The sequence below is a fragment of the Rosa rugosa genome, chromosome 5 (assembly GCF_958449725.1).
Source record: "Rosa rugosa chromosome 5, drRosRugo1.1, whole genome shotgun sequence".
NCBI classification, from domain to species: Eukaryota; Viridiplantae; Streptophyta; class Magnoliopsida; order Rosales; family Rosaceae; genus Rosa; species Rosa rugosa.
The window spans coordinates 2,627,660-2,643,017 of record NC_084824.1 but is presented as its reverse complement, the minus strand read 5'-3'; the positions used below and the strand labels follow the sequence as shown (position 1 = coordinate 2,643,017).

Genomic DNA, 15,358 nt, shown 5'->3' with positions numbered 1-15,358 from the left:
ACAGACAAATACTTAAAAGGTAAAACAAAAATTAATTTTCTCTTGGGCTTCAAGAAATCCAGTATCAGAAAATTAATCCTTAAAATAATAAAAACTAAAACTTAGGCCTGATAAAAGACCCAGCCCACTACCGAAACCCTAGTTGTTGTTGTCCAGATTGCGCTGCGCCGAGGAGCCGTCTGAAACAAAACACCTAAAAATTCTGTCGTGATAAACCGATGCCAAACAAATTCCAAAATACAGATCAAGAGAGAAACAACAACCAATGGGATGAGATCCCTCACACTAGCATCATTCTCTCCACCAACAAGACCAAGAAAAAACCATGGTGGACATGGTGATAAGCTCGGAACATATCTTGTAAACACACACATTGCTTTCGTTCTGGGGAAATTTTAAATGAGCATTCATTACCAGAAGTAAAAAGTCTGAATTCCCGACTTGCTTGTCCTTCGTCGAACATTTTGTCTCAATATCTTCATCTCCGTGGTATCTTGCCTAATAATTTTTTAACTTCACCATCTTCTTTGAGCCTCTTCTAGCATGTTAATAAATAGATTAAGATGTTTGGAAAAAAAAAGAAAAAAAAAGGGAACTAGGAGCGGAGAAGTGCCAATGTTTGGTTCTTTTGCCGCCTTCGGGCCGCCAGACATACTTCTGGTAATGAATGCTCAGACTTCATACTTCCGCCTTCGGCTCTTCCTTGGGTCTTTAGGCCTTGCGGGCTTGCGGCCCTCACTACCAGGAGTGTCAATCTTACTATCAAAAATTCGTTAAGAAGGGTATTCTTCCAGCCTATATTACTATATGCACTCCAAACGTACAGTACCCATTTCATATTTTCTTAACGATGCCCATTACAAAGAGGTCCTATATGTGTAGCCCAAATCTGGTTTGGAAAACCCCTATCCAGCAAGTTACTAAATTAGGTCTACTCTTTTTCTTTTTTTTTATTTGTCAATCACACAGTGTCCTCAAAGACTTCCTAGGCCCAGAGACTAATCCGTGCTCGGGGGATCAGAACACTTCCTCCCCCCTGGCCACCAAGAATATATTGGGATTTAACTCCAATAAGCGTCAGCGGGATTCGAACCCGAGACTAGAGGCTCTTACCAACTTGACCATCTGTGGTGGTTAAGAACAAAACTCAAATATGCCTAAAACTCTAGGAATGAACTTTTCATTTATTATTTTCATTAAGTGTGTTTTTATAATCATTTTCATCCATGAGAAGGCAAAAGTGTACAAATTTCTTCCATATTTTTTTTTTGTCTAAAACCATGATTTCTAACTCAAAACTGTGAATTACACACGTTTTGTTAGACGAAATCGCATATTCTTAAATTGTCATCAAAATCTTCCCACTGTTAAATCAAAAATTTTAAGTAATTGTTGAAGTGACGGAATTCAAAAATGTCCACCCGATTTTTTTGCGATTTTCCAAAACCCGCAAATTAAATAAGTGATAAGTTGGGATTTTTTGAGTTCTATCACTTGAAGTAGGTTCTAAAAATCATGTTTTAAAAATGGAGGGTTTGTGGTCCAAGAGAACTTCAAGAAAAAAAAAGATGTTGACAAGGTTTGACATGTTTTAACATGCCATTGAGGCCCTAATGACACCTCCAAACATGCCGAACTATGTCAAGTCTATTTTTTCTTGAAATTTTTCTTTAGTATAATCTCACTATTGATGGAGCATGATTTTAGAACATACTCCACTTAACAGAACATAAAGATCTCGACCCATTTGCCTATTATAATTTTCTAAATGGAAAAATGAGAAAGAAAAATCATCAATATTTTCGAGTTCCATCAATCGAAATACCTTTCGAATATTAGAATGAGCTATGACACAGAAGAATTGTAAAAATCCATTAACGCGTCCAGCCTACATGCTAGTAGTTTTGTACTTTTCAATCCAAAAGTACCCCTCATATCATTAGAAGGAGGTCCTTTATTTGTAGCCCAAAGTTGGATTGACTCATTGAAATATGACCAATCATTGGAAAAGGCCAGTACCAATCCAGCCCAAGTGGATAGTGATTTCTCTGCCATCATTTCAGACTGGCTGGTTAGGAACTCGGAGAACAAATTGTCAAATTCCCATTGTAAAAATGGTGATGAGCTGAAGATGTTTAATGACGCAGTCGGAAGTAACTCTAGGTTTACAAGCAATAAACCTAAAATTAGAATTCTAGAGTCCACCAGAGATAAAAGAGAAAACTCTTAATTTGATTGATAATATGATAAAAAATAGGTTCTGCAGCCGTTTAAAGTTGTTTATATATGGGAAAAGAAACCTTAGGACGACTAACAGTGAAATCTTAAAACCCACAGGTTAAAACAAAACAAATCCAAATCAAATTAAAAAATCGAAATTTCTAAAAAATAGTAAATTGCAGTTTTGAGGCCCGAAACTATCCTGGAAGCCCGAAAAGACCCACATGTCTTGGCAAAGCGACGAGTTTTGTTCCTGGTGTCATTTCCTTTCCGAAAAGGTATAGCAATCATGATTTGGACACTGAATGCCAAATATTTGCAGCAAACCGAATTTTCCTTTTTCACGATTGAGCTGTTCTTCGATCCTTGTCTCCATCCGTTCTATATCACTTAAAAGATGTGATAGACTGGACCTTACTACTATACTATATCGTTGAAAAAATTCAAAAAACAAGATAGATAGATAGGAATAGGATGATAGATAGTCCCCTTTTAAATAGGATAGGTAAACAAACAACTTCAAGATCAAATTATGCATGGTTGAAAATCTTATCACTTTTATGTTTGGGTTACATTGTCATGTCTAGACATTACTCTTATAAGTAACTAAACTTTTTCATTTCAACTTTAAGGAAAAAATGAGTAAACTTTTTCTTCTTTCATTGTATGAGCCAAAACCAATTCAGGTTGCTCTCTCATACTTCCCTTTCCACTGTTGTAATTATATGAGCATCAAGTTGCGTGTTATTCAGTTTTATTCAAAAGCTGATCTGATCCATTGTAGTTGCTTGGCATGGATATAAGTAGGGTTTTCATGTACATGTGTTTAGTTATATTTTAAAATGACTTTCACCCAAATCAGAGGGAATATCGGCTTTATACATTCCAGTTTCCATTTCGTGAGAAACATGTAAACTAGACCGGTGAGTAAGAAAAGGTCATGATTCCAGAGAGATTACAGCCACAGGCCTAATCCTTAGGTAGCTATCTAGCTGTACAGAAAATTACAAATGTGTCGTCTTCGATCTGTGAGTTTTTCTAGCTATGATCAAACTTTGAAGCCGCTTACACCCAAAAAAGGTCAACTGAAAACCTACCTGCTAGCATAGTTGCCTGCATGCCACAGAGATTCCTATCTATAATTACTTAAGGACCAGAAGATTCAAGCTAGCTGGCTAGCACTTCAACTTATAAGACTACGGATGTTGACTCTTTTTATGAGAGAATAGTTAGATCGGGAAGCCATTAGATGACTTGAGGTAATATTGTGAAAGAATCAATAGGAGTACTAAATTGATTGGAGCATGCATGCATGGGCCTAACTACAATTGAGAGGAAAGGGCAAAGGGTTGTGTGACTCGATTATCTTTAACAACGTACAATCAAGACGAACATGCAATTTATGTAATAATGAATTTCTCCCCATTGAGTTTTGTTTGTCAGTTTTTGTACGTAGTTAACTGAGAACAGTATATACAAGTCGTCAAATCGGATTGTGATGCACCTCCTCCTGCTTATTGTTAATTAGTTAGTTTTTTTTCAGTATTCCAACGTCTTACAATGCATTTTTTAACCCTAAGAACAGACTCTTCTGCCTGTAAGAGTTGCATTCGAACCCTTCTGAGAGGCTTGTAACAGTCCACGTATACAGAAATATCGGTAGACTATCTGATACCTAGCATCCACCTGGCATCGTATATGATCATCTAATAATGATTAATCTTTACTAAAGCAAAAAAACCCGAGGCTGCAGGCTGCTATCCGGTATCATTCCCGAAACTCCGAAAGCATCGGCTCCCATAGAAGTAGTTAGGTCTCAGTTCCCCGCCTACTCCTCGAATGGCCAAACATCATCCCACTCTATGTGATTGCAGTCACATATAATGCAACACAGGCTCATTTCATAACAGCAAGATGGGTAAAGGGGGTTAGGCGGCGGGTACAAGGTTCGATTCTAGGTGGAAGCTCCCCCAGTTTTCAAATCTTCACCGGTCATGCGCTGGGCGAGTATAGGGCCAGTCACGTCCAAAAATTAAAAGGAGGCCAAAGCTATTAGCTCATTCACGAGTCTTTTCGAGTGTATATGCAAGAATCATTATGAAGTTCTCTACCCAACTAGAAATGAAAGCTTTCTATCTAACTTACTTTGCTTGCTAGCTAGCTATTACATGCCAATCTCTAATTAATGCAACCATTTGATTTGGCGTTTTCTTATCCATGTTTTCATTGATTCGAATATATCGTTCATGAAACTTTAAATCCGGTCATCCAAAAATCGAAATTTGGATGGAAATATAGAACTTCGATATGAAAAAAATGTCGAAAAACATCTATATATTAATGATATTATAAACCTTGATTTAGACCAAACTTAAATTGGTATCTTGACTGATTCCGTATGAAACAAGTAGTAAATGATAGTGAATGACTCTTCTAAGACAGTTCTCAAACCTTAAAAGAAGAGGCAAAATACGATTTTGGTTACCCAATTGGAGGGAAATCATCATCAATCTTTGTCTTTCAAATATAGCTCAACACCATATTCCAAAGGGAACTCACAGAAGACTACAAAGACTTGGTGGGAAAGAGTCAACACGTAGATTTTAATATCAGCCAGTCTTGCACTCATGCACCAATCTTATGTATATGTTACTTTCACTTTTTGTAAAGCATAGATGTATTAATCATCAATAAATATTGCCACATCAATTAAGCAACCCAGTGGCGTGAGCGAGCCTTTTTTCAAGTAGTTCATGTCCTTTCAAGGACACAACCATAAACCCCTTTTCCCCTCCCAAAGAAAAAACTCCACCAACGTAACCCCACCAAAGCCAATAATCCCAACTCCTCTGGCCTATATAAACCTCATTGCCTTCTTCAAGTTCTATATACAACAACATTCTAAGCTTATTGCTAGGTCCTCGATGGATAGCCTTGTGATCTTAGCCATTTTGATGATCACTTCAAATTTTCTTGTAGTACAAATTGTTTCCATAACAGCATCATGCAGCCAAACCCCATATCCTCAAGTTTGCAACCATTACATTACCAACAACCTCTTATCGACTCTTGATGTTCGCGAGCAAGGGTTTGCATTTCGTGGCCTAGCCCTCAAGGTCACCATGGACCAAGCCATCGAAGCGCATCGACTTGTTTCATCAGCAGTGCACTCGAATTCATTGTACAACGAGCGAGCCAAGTTGGCGTGGGATGATTGCTTGGAACTCTACGAGGATACCATTGACAAGCTCAATCGTTCGATGAGTGCCAACAATGCTTTAGACGCTAATACATGGCTAAGTGCATCCATTGCCAATCAACAAACTTGCCAAAACGGTTTTAGCGATCTAAACATTCCTAATTCTCATTTAAAATCTTCGTTCCCAAACTTTTACAAGCTAAGCACAGACTTGCCTATGTTGCTTAGCAATTCGCTAGCGATACACAAGGCGTCTGGTACTTCTTCTTCTTCCTCGGCTATGCATTTCAGCAAACAGGTACGAGGCAGACACTTATTGCTCAAGTCTGATGATGGGTTCCCGGAATGGGTTTCAGCTTCAGATCGAAAGCTTCTCCAGTCGAGCGTTGGACCAAAGCCAGCTGATATAGTAGTAGCTCAAGATGGGTCTGGAAATTACAAGTCTATAACTGAAGCTGTGGCTGCAGCCAAGGAAAGTAGTGGTAGTGGGACCAGAAGGGTCGTCATATACGTGAAGGCAGGGGTTTACAAAGAGAATGTTGAGGTTAAGAAGACAATGAAGAAGCTGATGTTTGTCGGAGATGGGATGGATGCAACCATTGTTACCGGGAATAAAAATGCCCAAGATGGCTCTACCACTTTTCGCTCTGCCACTTTCGGTATGCATTTCCTTTCAAATTAACATTAAACCCGATGATATTAATTTTGAACCTTAGATCCATACTAGGGTGACATCCCATCTTGACATCCGAACTGATATGATTGAAGACTAGGTTTTTGGTGGAGAAAATGAACACAAATATTTGATAACAATTTTCGACGGGACAAATAAACACGTCTAAAACAAATGATATCCTATGTACCTTATTACGGATATTCGGTGTTTTTATTATTGCAACTCTAGTAATATTTTTCTTCAGTGTTAAATCAAGTCTGTAAATTTTGTTGTCTCTATTTCGATTCAAAAAAGAGAAAGTACTGCAAATTTGCACCATGAATTTTTGTAGGTATAGAAGTCATCTGTGCACATTTATGCTTGTATCACCATTATTATCTCATATAATCTTATCCAACAGGTGTTTCCGGCGATGGCTTCATAGCTCAAGACATGACATTCGAAAACACGGCCGGACCACAGAAACACCAAGCCGTCGCACTCCGCTCCGGCGCCGACCACTCTGTCTTCTACAGATGCAGCTTCAAAGGCTACCAAGACACCTTATACGTCTACTCCCAACGCCAGTTCTACCGTGACTGCGACATATACGGCACCGTAGACTTCATCTTCGGCGACGCCGCCGCCATCCTCCAGAACTGCAACATCTACGTCAGAAAGCCCATGAGCAACCAGATCAACACCGTGACGGCCCAATCCCGGAGAGACCCTAATGAGAACACGGGCATTATTATCCACAACTGCCGCATAACGGCGGCACCGGACCTGAGAGCCGTGCAGGGCTCGTTCAGGACCTATTTGGGTCGGCCGTGGCAGATGTATTCAAGGACGGTGATTATGAAGAGTAACCTAGATGGGTTGATTGCGCCACAAGGTTGGTTTCCTTGGAGTGGAAGTTTTGCGTTGGATACGCTTTATTATGGGGAGTATATGAACACTGGGGCTGGTGCTGCTACTGGAGGGAGAGTTAAGTGGCCTGGTTTTCGGGTTATAACGAGGGCGGTGGAGGCGGGGAAGTTCACCGTAGGGAATTTCTTGGCCGGAGACGTGTGGATTCCGGGGACTGGAGTGCCGTTTGAAGCTGGTCTATGATGTTGACATTAGCTATACTGCTATAGATACGAATGCATGTGGATAGAAAGTTGTTTTCCTTAGTAGGGTTTTGCCCACTTGGGTGGATCATGGCTTGGGATAGTGACCTAAAGTCATGTAAAGTTGTCATCATATAGCTTGTCATAAAGTCTTCTACAGATGCTTTTGCCTGCATTAGATTTGTTGAAGCCCAAGATAATGCATTAACATGCGTTACTTGGTTGAAATGAGATATAATTCATAAATATTTTGATGAAAAGACAATAAATAACTAATCCTTCACAGAAGGTTTACTACAAGGAATATATATATTTTTTTTTTATATATAAGAACTGTTTTTGTTTTTTGTTTTTGTTTTTTTTTTTTTCAAGAAAAGAAACTTTCATTCAATACTCCATAGGATTCCAAAGATGAGAATGATATGTAAGTTCACAACCACTCCAATTGGAGGAGATGAACTACTCATATCCCTATTATTGTTAGGTAAACGCTTGTCACTTTGTTTAAAAGTCTGAAACAATCTCGCAACGTGAACCGTGTTCTAATTGGAAACACACACATTATGAAAAAATTTAAGCATACATGCGATATATATAAAGCGAAATCTAAATTGGTTGTAGACGACATTCCAAGTTACCATGCAATGCAATTCCAAACAGACTCAATTTTCGAAAGCATTACACTCTAACTAGACAGTGAGTTTTGCAAATATTTTGATACCTTATGATGAGATATAGTAGCAAAATGTTCAATTAACTAATTTCAACATTTATCATATAGTCTATTGGGACCACAGGTGAGACTCACCACTCGTCAACTAGAAACTACAAAAGACTGTTCAGAAAATTTGAGGGCCTCATTTGCTCGCTCTGGCTACCACCCATATTATTGGAATTCTTCCAAACGAAACTTGATAGTATTATGGGCAATCAAGACAAAGGAACCTTCCACGCGAATATGACTCAACAGAAGATAAATTGTAATTCCCATATGTACTGGAGTTTCCCAGTACCACATAATGCAATCCACAACAAACCAGACATAAAACAGATTCTTTATGCAAAGCAGGCATTTCTGATCCAATCGTTCCACCCCACGCTGTTGTAACTTAGAAGAATGCAAGAAAAAAATTATAAAAGCTGCAGATAACGAAACTATAATTTGTAAACAAACACGAGAATTGGATATGATCGCAAAGTATTCCTTTAATTCGCATTATTCTGAGAATCAAAATTATATCGAGAAGTATTTGTACTCGTCAAGACTCTCATTTGCCTGCTGTAGCAAGGCTGCTGAAAACATCAAAATTACTAAAGGGTCTTATTATTAATACAATTCAAAGACACCAAGCTTATGTCCTTTTTGATGTGCAAAATAAATCACGGTGTTACCGTGATTGTGGCACTGTCCATCTATGTGATGACAGTTGGGGCAGATCGGCCAGTGAATTCTTGCATCTTGGAAAGCTTAAGAGCAACCTCAACCTGTATACAATTTACAATTAATCAGAGTCAGCTAACAACATTTTGGCTGGAGAGCACTAATGACCAGTAAGATGAAGATTTAACTCACAAGAGGAGCAAGTGCTTCTGAAGATTCTCTGCTAATTTTTGAAGGATCTTTCTCATACTGTTCAATGTAGAGACGAATGGTTGCGCCTTCTGAGCCAGTGCCTGAGAGGCGGAAAACCTGCAATCATGTTCAGGCAGCAGGGAAGAATGAATAGATCAAGTTAGCAGGAAAGAGTCTTCTGTAGTAATATACAAAGAAATTTGGCCTACTTGATTAATCTTGATCTATGATTTCTTTTTAATTTTTAAAATTTTATATGAAGTGTTTATAGACAAAATTAGAAAACCCAGGTGAAGCAGAATCTTAGTTTTAGTATAAATGTCAATTTACCAATAGTTTTTTCCAGACTTCAAACCAAACCACAAAAGAATATCTTCTTGTAAATCCAGCTGTGTTTATAAAATTCTAGCAGTCTTGAACACCAAATATTGATAATACAAACCTTTTACAGCAATAGCATCATCTTAGTAAGGAATAATCTTCTTATGCCAGGGTCACATATAGATCTTGATTAAATGGCTAAACCATTAACAAAAGTTAAGTCAACTTACCAATCGTGATCCATCCTCAAACAAGTACCGAATACCCTGGTGTTTAGAGATGGAACCATCAACAGAATCCTTATATTCAAATTCATCACCCCCAGCAACATTGGCGACATCAGAGCGTATGCCTTTCACAATCCTGTATAAACAAACAGCCCCAGTATGTTAAAAAAAAAAAAAAAAAAAGGAAAGAAAGAACAAACACTAAATATTTAACTTAAAAAATGTATTTTCTCATTCATGGTAAGCGCCATGATTAACCATGAAAAGGGGGAGATGAGGCAAAGATATTGTTACAAATATATCAATGAACAGTTTTTTTTTTTTTGGTCATTAATGAACAGTTTTTCTGATGGTGCCTCCAAGAAGCACGCCGCTGGTTGTCAATTTTCATACCACCAGTTTCTAGACAGTATTTGATTCAGAAGATAAAAGGGGTTTGAAGCATAGTCTTAGAAATGACAGAAATAGAACAGCAGAATTTGCACATCTGACCAAGGAATTTTGTTGATATAGTGTCACAAACACATACTTATTGACTTCAGGAATGGAAGATTGCAAATTCACCAAAGATGCCATCAGTTCCTTTGCCTTCCCTGCATCCACATTCTTCAAGAAAGAATGTAAAATGATTAATACACTACAAGATTCTATAATTTAAAAAAACACCAAAAAATAATAGTATACCTCGTAGTCATATCGAGTATAATAATGGCGACCATAGGTAGACCAATGCTTGCGAACTATGTCCTCAACAGTTACAAGCTTGTCCCCACCAATGTTATCCTTATTTTTATAAGCAAGTATAGATAACCAAGCTAAAACTGCCCAGATACCATCTTTCTCGCGTATATGGTCAGACCCTGTCCAAAGACACAACAAATGACATTACATTAAGATCGTATCAATTTCTAATAATTCCAAATGTTGATTGAATAATTTTAGAAGAAAAGAAAAGAAAAAAGAAAAAGTGAAAACAGACCTGTTCCAAAACTTTCTTCCCCACAAACTGAACATAAACCAGCATCCATTAGATTACCAAAGAATTTCCAGCCAGTGGGTACCTAGCATACAAAAAGAAAAAAGAAGTTAAATGTTTTCCCCAGCAGTTTAGGGTTCACATACAGAGTTTCGGGTTTAGGTGGAGCGGTGATAATCAGAGGGGTTCATGACATTTGAGTGAGAGTACCTCAAAGAATTTCAAATTCAAATGTTTGGCTACAACATCTAGGGCAGCAGAGGTGGGCATGCTCCTACAAGTGGGAAAAGTTCAAGAGATCATAATCAATAACAGCTAGAATTTTAGGATATATCCAAAAGACAGACATACATTTAAAACATAAACTTTCAAACTTGCCAGATATTTAGATAAACTAGCAAGCCATTGGCCTGTTCAACTATTGCATGATACTTTGAACTAAACTCTTATTCCATGCTTAGTTGGTAACCTTTCTTAACCTTCAGCAATCAATAAATATACCACATTAATGGAACACTAGGTTAAGCCGATGGCCTCGTGGTCAATTGACACCTCCCCACACACTGGGGTGGGGATCAGGACACTGCTGACTTGTTGATGTAATTGACAAACGCTATACCACGGTTTCAAGATAACAGTGTGTTTGCAGAGAAACAAAAGAAGCTAAGCAGTCTATTCAAGTACCTGGCAACTCCTTTCAGACCAGATTTGAAGTAAGGTATGGCTTCAACTGCATTTGCAGCAATGATGGCTACAGAATCCGATGGGGTAACAAAAAACCTAAAAGAACAAGCGAAGTTGAAATCAATGCAAGTTAAAGACAAGATTACAGTTATACTAACAAGGCTGACACTACCTTTTCCCGAGGATCATGTTACGATCTGCATCACCATCAGCAGCAGCACCAAATTCTGGGGGATCTTGAGTATCTGATTTACCCAAACCCATACGAGCAACCAACTCCTTTGCATAGGTCAGATTAGGGTCTGGATGCCCTCCTCCAAAGTCTTCCTGTTTTCATGTGGTGAATCACAAGCAAAACAGGGTTACGCATACGAACAGAATGAGATTAGACTAAATAGTAAATCAAAGTTGTCCTGAACATAGAAAAACCTTGGGTACGCAGTTCAGTAATGAGCTTTCTTTTGCACCAAGCTCTTCCACAAAAATACGTTTTGCATAAGCACCACCAACTCCATGTAGTGCATCAAAACTTTAACAAGACAATGGAGATAAGTCACAGAGCCACTCATGGCCATAAGTATATCCCACAAACTCATCCAACAAAATAATGAAAAGTAGAATCCATCTACGTACCAGAATGTGAACTTTGGCGACGATAACAGCTTTCGGATAGAATCAAAATCAAAAATTGACCTGTGAAATGACACGTGATAAGTGATAGAAACAATGTCCAGATGTTATGGTATCAACAGTGGTGTGATCAATCTAAAGAGGCAGAGGATTTCTACATAAAAAAGCTTACTTCATCAATTTCACATAATCACTTGCGGAGTCAAAAACATCAACAGTAAAAGTTCCCCCTTCAACCTCAAAGCTGGTTAGACCTGGTTTAGTGATATCTACCTGTGTCACACACATTGGGAGCTCTGTCATTACCGTACATAGAAAATACAAAACTGAATAGTTAAAAAGGAAACTGTACAGTAATATAATAGACTCAAGCTCAGATTAAGAGTACCTCAGGTAGATCCACAGTTAAGTACTCCTTTATTTGTGTTGTGTTCTCGTATATCTTGTCTGTAATCGACTCTGGAGCAGGTCCACCATTTCCCATGTTGTATTTAATGCCAAAATCCTGCAATCAGAAACAAAGAACAGAGCATATCATATTGTTTAAATAGGACTAAACATATAAGAAAAGGGGGTAGTTTCCAATCAGTAACCTGTAAAACAAATCTTGGTGATTTCCATTGTTTATATTGTTACTTTTTCCTAGTTCCAAATCACCCATTACAAGAAATATGCTACTATCCATCTCTTGAAACTAAGCATCATCTAGTACCTAACTAATACCAGCTGAGCTACAGAGTCATCAACAATTATTGGGAAATGGGAATTCTTATCTCAATATAAGTAATATCACCTACCTCATTAGGACCGCCTGGATTGTGACTGGCTGTGAGAATAAATGCACCTGATGCTTTGGATCCCTAGATTCAAAGTACAAACATATGAACCAGTTCCAATACCAAACTTTATCCAAGAAGAAGGATAAGAGATTAATAATAATATTGAAAGTAACAATAATGAATACAGAGGTCTATATCTTAAAAAAAATATGACTTACATCTGCCCCAACTCTTTCACGTACAACGGCTGATACAGCAGGAGTCGAAAGCAATCCATTTTGACCAACCCAAACACTTTTTACTCCATTTCCTGCTGCCATCTTAATTATGATCTGTCAATAAAAAATAAAATAAAAACAAAAAATATCAGAATATATAGGACATTATAGTTTTCACTACAAGTCTTATCAGAAGAAGAAATAAACTGTCAACTCCCCCACCCAAAAAGGAAAGTGGGAGATTGGATAACCAACAACAGTTTAGTTACTAGAGACTGGGCATACATTATGGCATGGAAAACACATAAAGTCCATATGTATCATAAATACCGATAAAACATGTGTAGCTCTATCAGGCTCTCTTTGTGTGTGTGTGTGTGTGCGCGCGTGTGTGTGTGAGAGAGAGAGAGCAACAACAATCTGCATTTTGAAAGAACATGAAACGCAAAATGACCTGAATTGCTTCCTTTGAAAAATAGCGACCATCGCCAGATACAACAAGTCTAGCACCTGCATTATTGAGAAAAATGAAAAGTTAATATTTTAAGATTGAAAAAAAAAAAAAAAGTAGAGAATTAGTTCAATATTAAGCTCCCCATGCTTTTTCCCTATACTTACAACAGTTGCAACAGACTTTGCAAACTTGCCACCATTTCACCTTTAACATAGGGCACAATTAGTCTAACCTAAATGCCAAAACTATCTATTTTGGACAAACATAACTTTACTTCCTAGCACAGAACAAAAGGATGTGACTAGATCTCCTTTACCAATAGATGATAAAAGTATAACTCTGTCAGATCAAACAGAATTGTGCGTACACCAGTTTTCGTGCCTTATTAGCAAAAATTGACTTGTAAATTCAGATTAAATTTTGCAATTCCATATATATATATTAAGCCTTATTTTCTGAAAGTATAAATAGAAACAAAGAAAACATTGTATACCTTTAACTTGATCTGCTGGGAGGGCATTAAATGTTGACTGAACAAAATTTTGCAGGTAATTGGGTTGTATGAAAACTTTCACCTGAAAAGTACCACACACCACAGTACTAAAACAAATCAGTACACCTCAGTGTTGTGCTTAGCTTAAAAAAGGTATGCATCTTCTAACACTCGATCTCTATTATCATTATATTGCCCTTTCTAGTTTTTACAAATTGAATCAAAACTCAAAAATTTGAAAAGTTCTCTAACAGGCAATCCTATACAAAACCATGAAAACAAAAGCCACTTACAACGATAACTGAAACATTACAGAAATGTGATCGACTACTCCTTATGTTTCATTTCTTCATGGCCATTAACATTGCATGTTCATTTTTAAGAAACACAGAACACAAGATCTACGTGGAATCTAGTACAGATTGAACACAGTCGACTCCATATTTTCTCAAGATCAACCACAAAACATTGACATTATAAGGATCAGTACTCAGATGACAATGATCTCAAGTGCAAGATAGTCAGTACATTCACCAGACAATAATTTTACTCCACATGCATCTTTTTTTCTTTTGTTTAAAGCATTATCTCTGGCGAAATAGTAAGCCTGGAACAGATATTCTCATCAACTCAAGGACTCAATAGAGTGATCATCACATTCATCCATCCAAACCAGAACAAAACTAAACTTCACCAATTCTCATTCTGTGCTACAACTATGATCTAATTCAATTACAAAACCACAAAGGATCTACAACTATACACAGGCATCAAGCGATAATCGTTTGATCTAATAGAGATCAAACTGAAACAGATTTCAATCACAGGAACTAATCTGACGATCTAGTGCGAGAATTCACCGAATCGAAGGATTACGAACAGAGTAAACGAACGAGATAGATCGAGCTTCGAAAACATTTGATTAGAAATTTGAAAGAGGTGAGAGACGAACCTTCTTGCGGAGACCGGAGGTTCCAGGCTTCTGGCCGTCGAACGGCGTCGTCTGGACGCGCTTAATCGACATTTCCGTCCCTGAGAACAAAGCACGATTCAAATCGGAGCACACAGAAATGAACTAGTCCACAGTGACCGAGAGAAAGAGATAGAGAGGCTCACTGAGAGAGATGATTTATAACGAAAGGTGGTTGTAGCGAACGAGAACGGAATGAAAGGTGGCCAAGTGTGTAGGATTTACGCTAGGATTTATTTTGTTTTGTTCAGACTTCAGAGGGAAATTGGAGTGAGTTTGGGATCGGGTGACGTTTGTGCCAAAATATGCTGTATAATATTCCCCACGTGGCGGGTAGGCACGTAGTGAGGTGCTATCTTGGCCGAGATCCGAAAAGAGAGAGAGCGATTCGCACGGTTGTATGGATTCGCCTCACTGCCCCTGCCCTCCGGTGAACATTCCATCACGTCGGGCCTCTATTGGATGAAATTTTCGGAAAGTTGAGTAGAATCTTCAAAAATTATCAGTTTTGGTCAGTTTTTTTTTAATTTTTTTTATCGGGAGTGTGGTAGCAAATCACCTCGGTTACGTTAGCGAGTTAGTAATATACCCACCCAGTCAGTATTTGGACCGAGGTGCATGAGAGTATCCCAACAAAGTCAAACTACTCTCTCGCCACAGGCGCACGAACCCAAAAGCCCCTCAAACCTGCTGTCCACAAACTAGGCAGCTCAGTTTTGGTCAGTACTTGATTAAGAAAACTATATTCAACTACTATTAAATATGAATTTAAAGATGGAAACTAAATAACATTGAATTTAGTTATTGTCACAGGTAGATACCAATTCAATGGCAGTTAAACATAATT

The 15,358-nt window shown here is 38.0% G+C and overlaps 2 protein-coding genes across 2 annotated transcripts; one reads left to right on the top strand and one right to left on the bottom strand.

Moving 5' to 3' along the window:
- Positions 1-4,941: 4,941 nt before the first annotated feature.
- LOC133712065 (pectinesterase) lies at positions 4,942-7,486 on the top strand. The gene is made up of 2 exons (XM_062138143.1): positions 4,942-6,078; positions 6,496-7,486. The coding sequence occupies exons 1-2, from the start codon at positions 4,974-4,976 to the stop codon at positions 7,185-7,187; spliced, it is 1,797 nt and encodes a 598-aa protein (XP_061994127.1). The 5' UTR covers positions 4,942-4,973; the 3' UTR covers positions 7,188-7,486.
- Positions 7,487-8,374: 888 nt separating this feature from the next.
- On the bottom strand, positions 8,375-14,862 carry LOC133709274 (phosphoglucomutase, cytoplasmic). Its single transcript, XM_062134952.1, has 19 exons — positions 14,658-14,862; positions 14,494-14,573; positions 13,542-13,623; positions 13,049-13,104; positions 12,595-12,708; positions 12,395-12,457; positions 11,986-12,102; positions 11,770-11,870; positions 11,601-11,660; positions 11,397-11,496; positions 11,140-11,294; positions 10,968-11,063; positions 10,494-10,557; positions 10,287-10,368; positions 9,992-10,167; positions 9,837-9,913; positions 9,311-9,443; positions 8,760-8,876; positions 8,375-8,671 (listed from the first exon to the last, which is right to left on the bottom strand). Exons 2-19 carry the CDS (start codon positions 14,563-14,565, stop codon positions 8,600-8,602), a joined length of 1,737 nt encoding a protein of 578 aa, XP_061990936.1. The 5' UTR covers positions 14,566-14,573; positions 14,658-14,862; the 3' UTR covers positions 8,375-8,599.
- Positions 14,863-15,358: the final 496 nt, after the last annotated feature.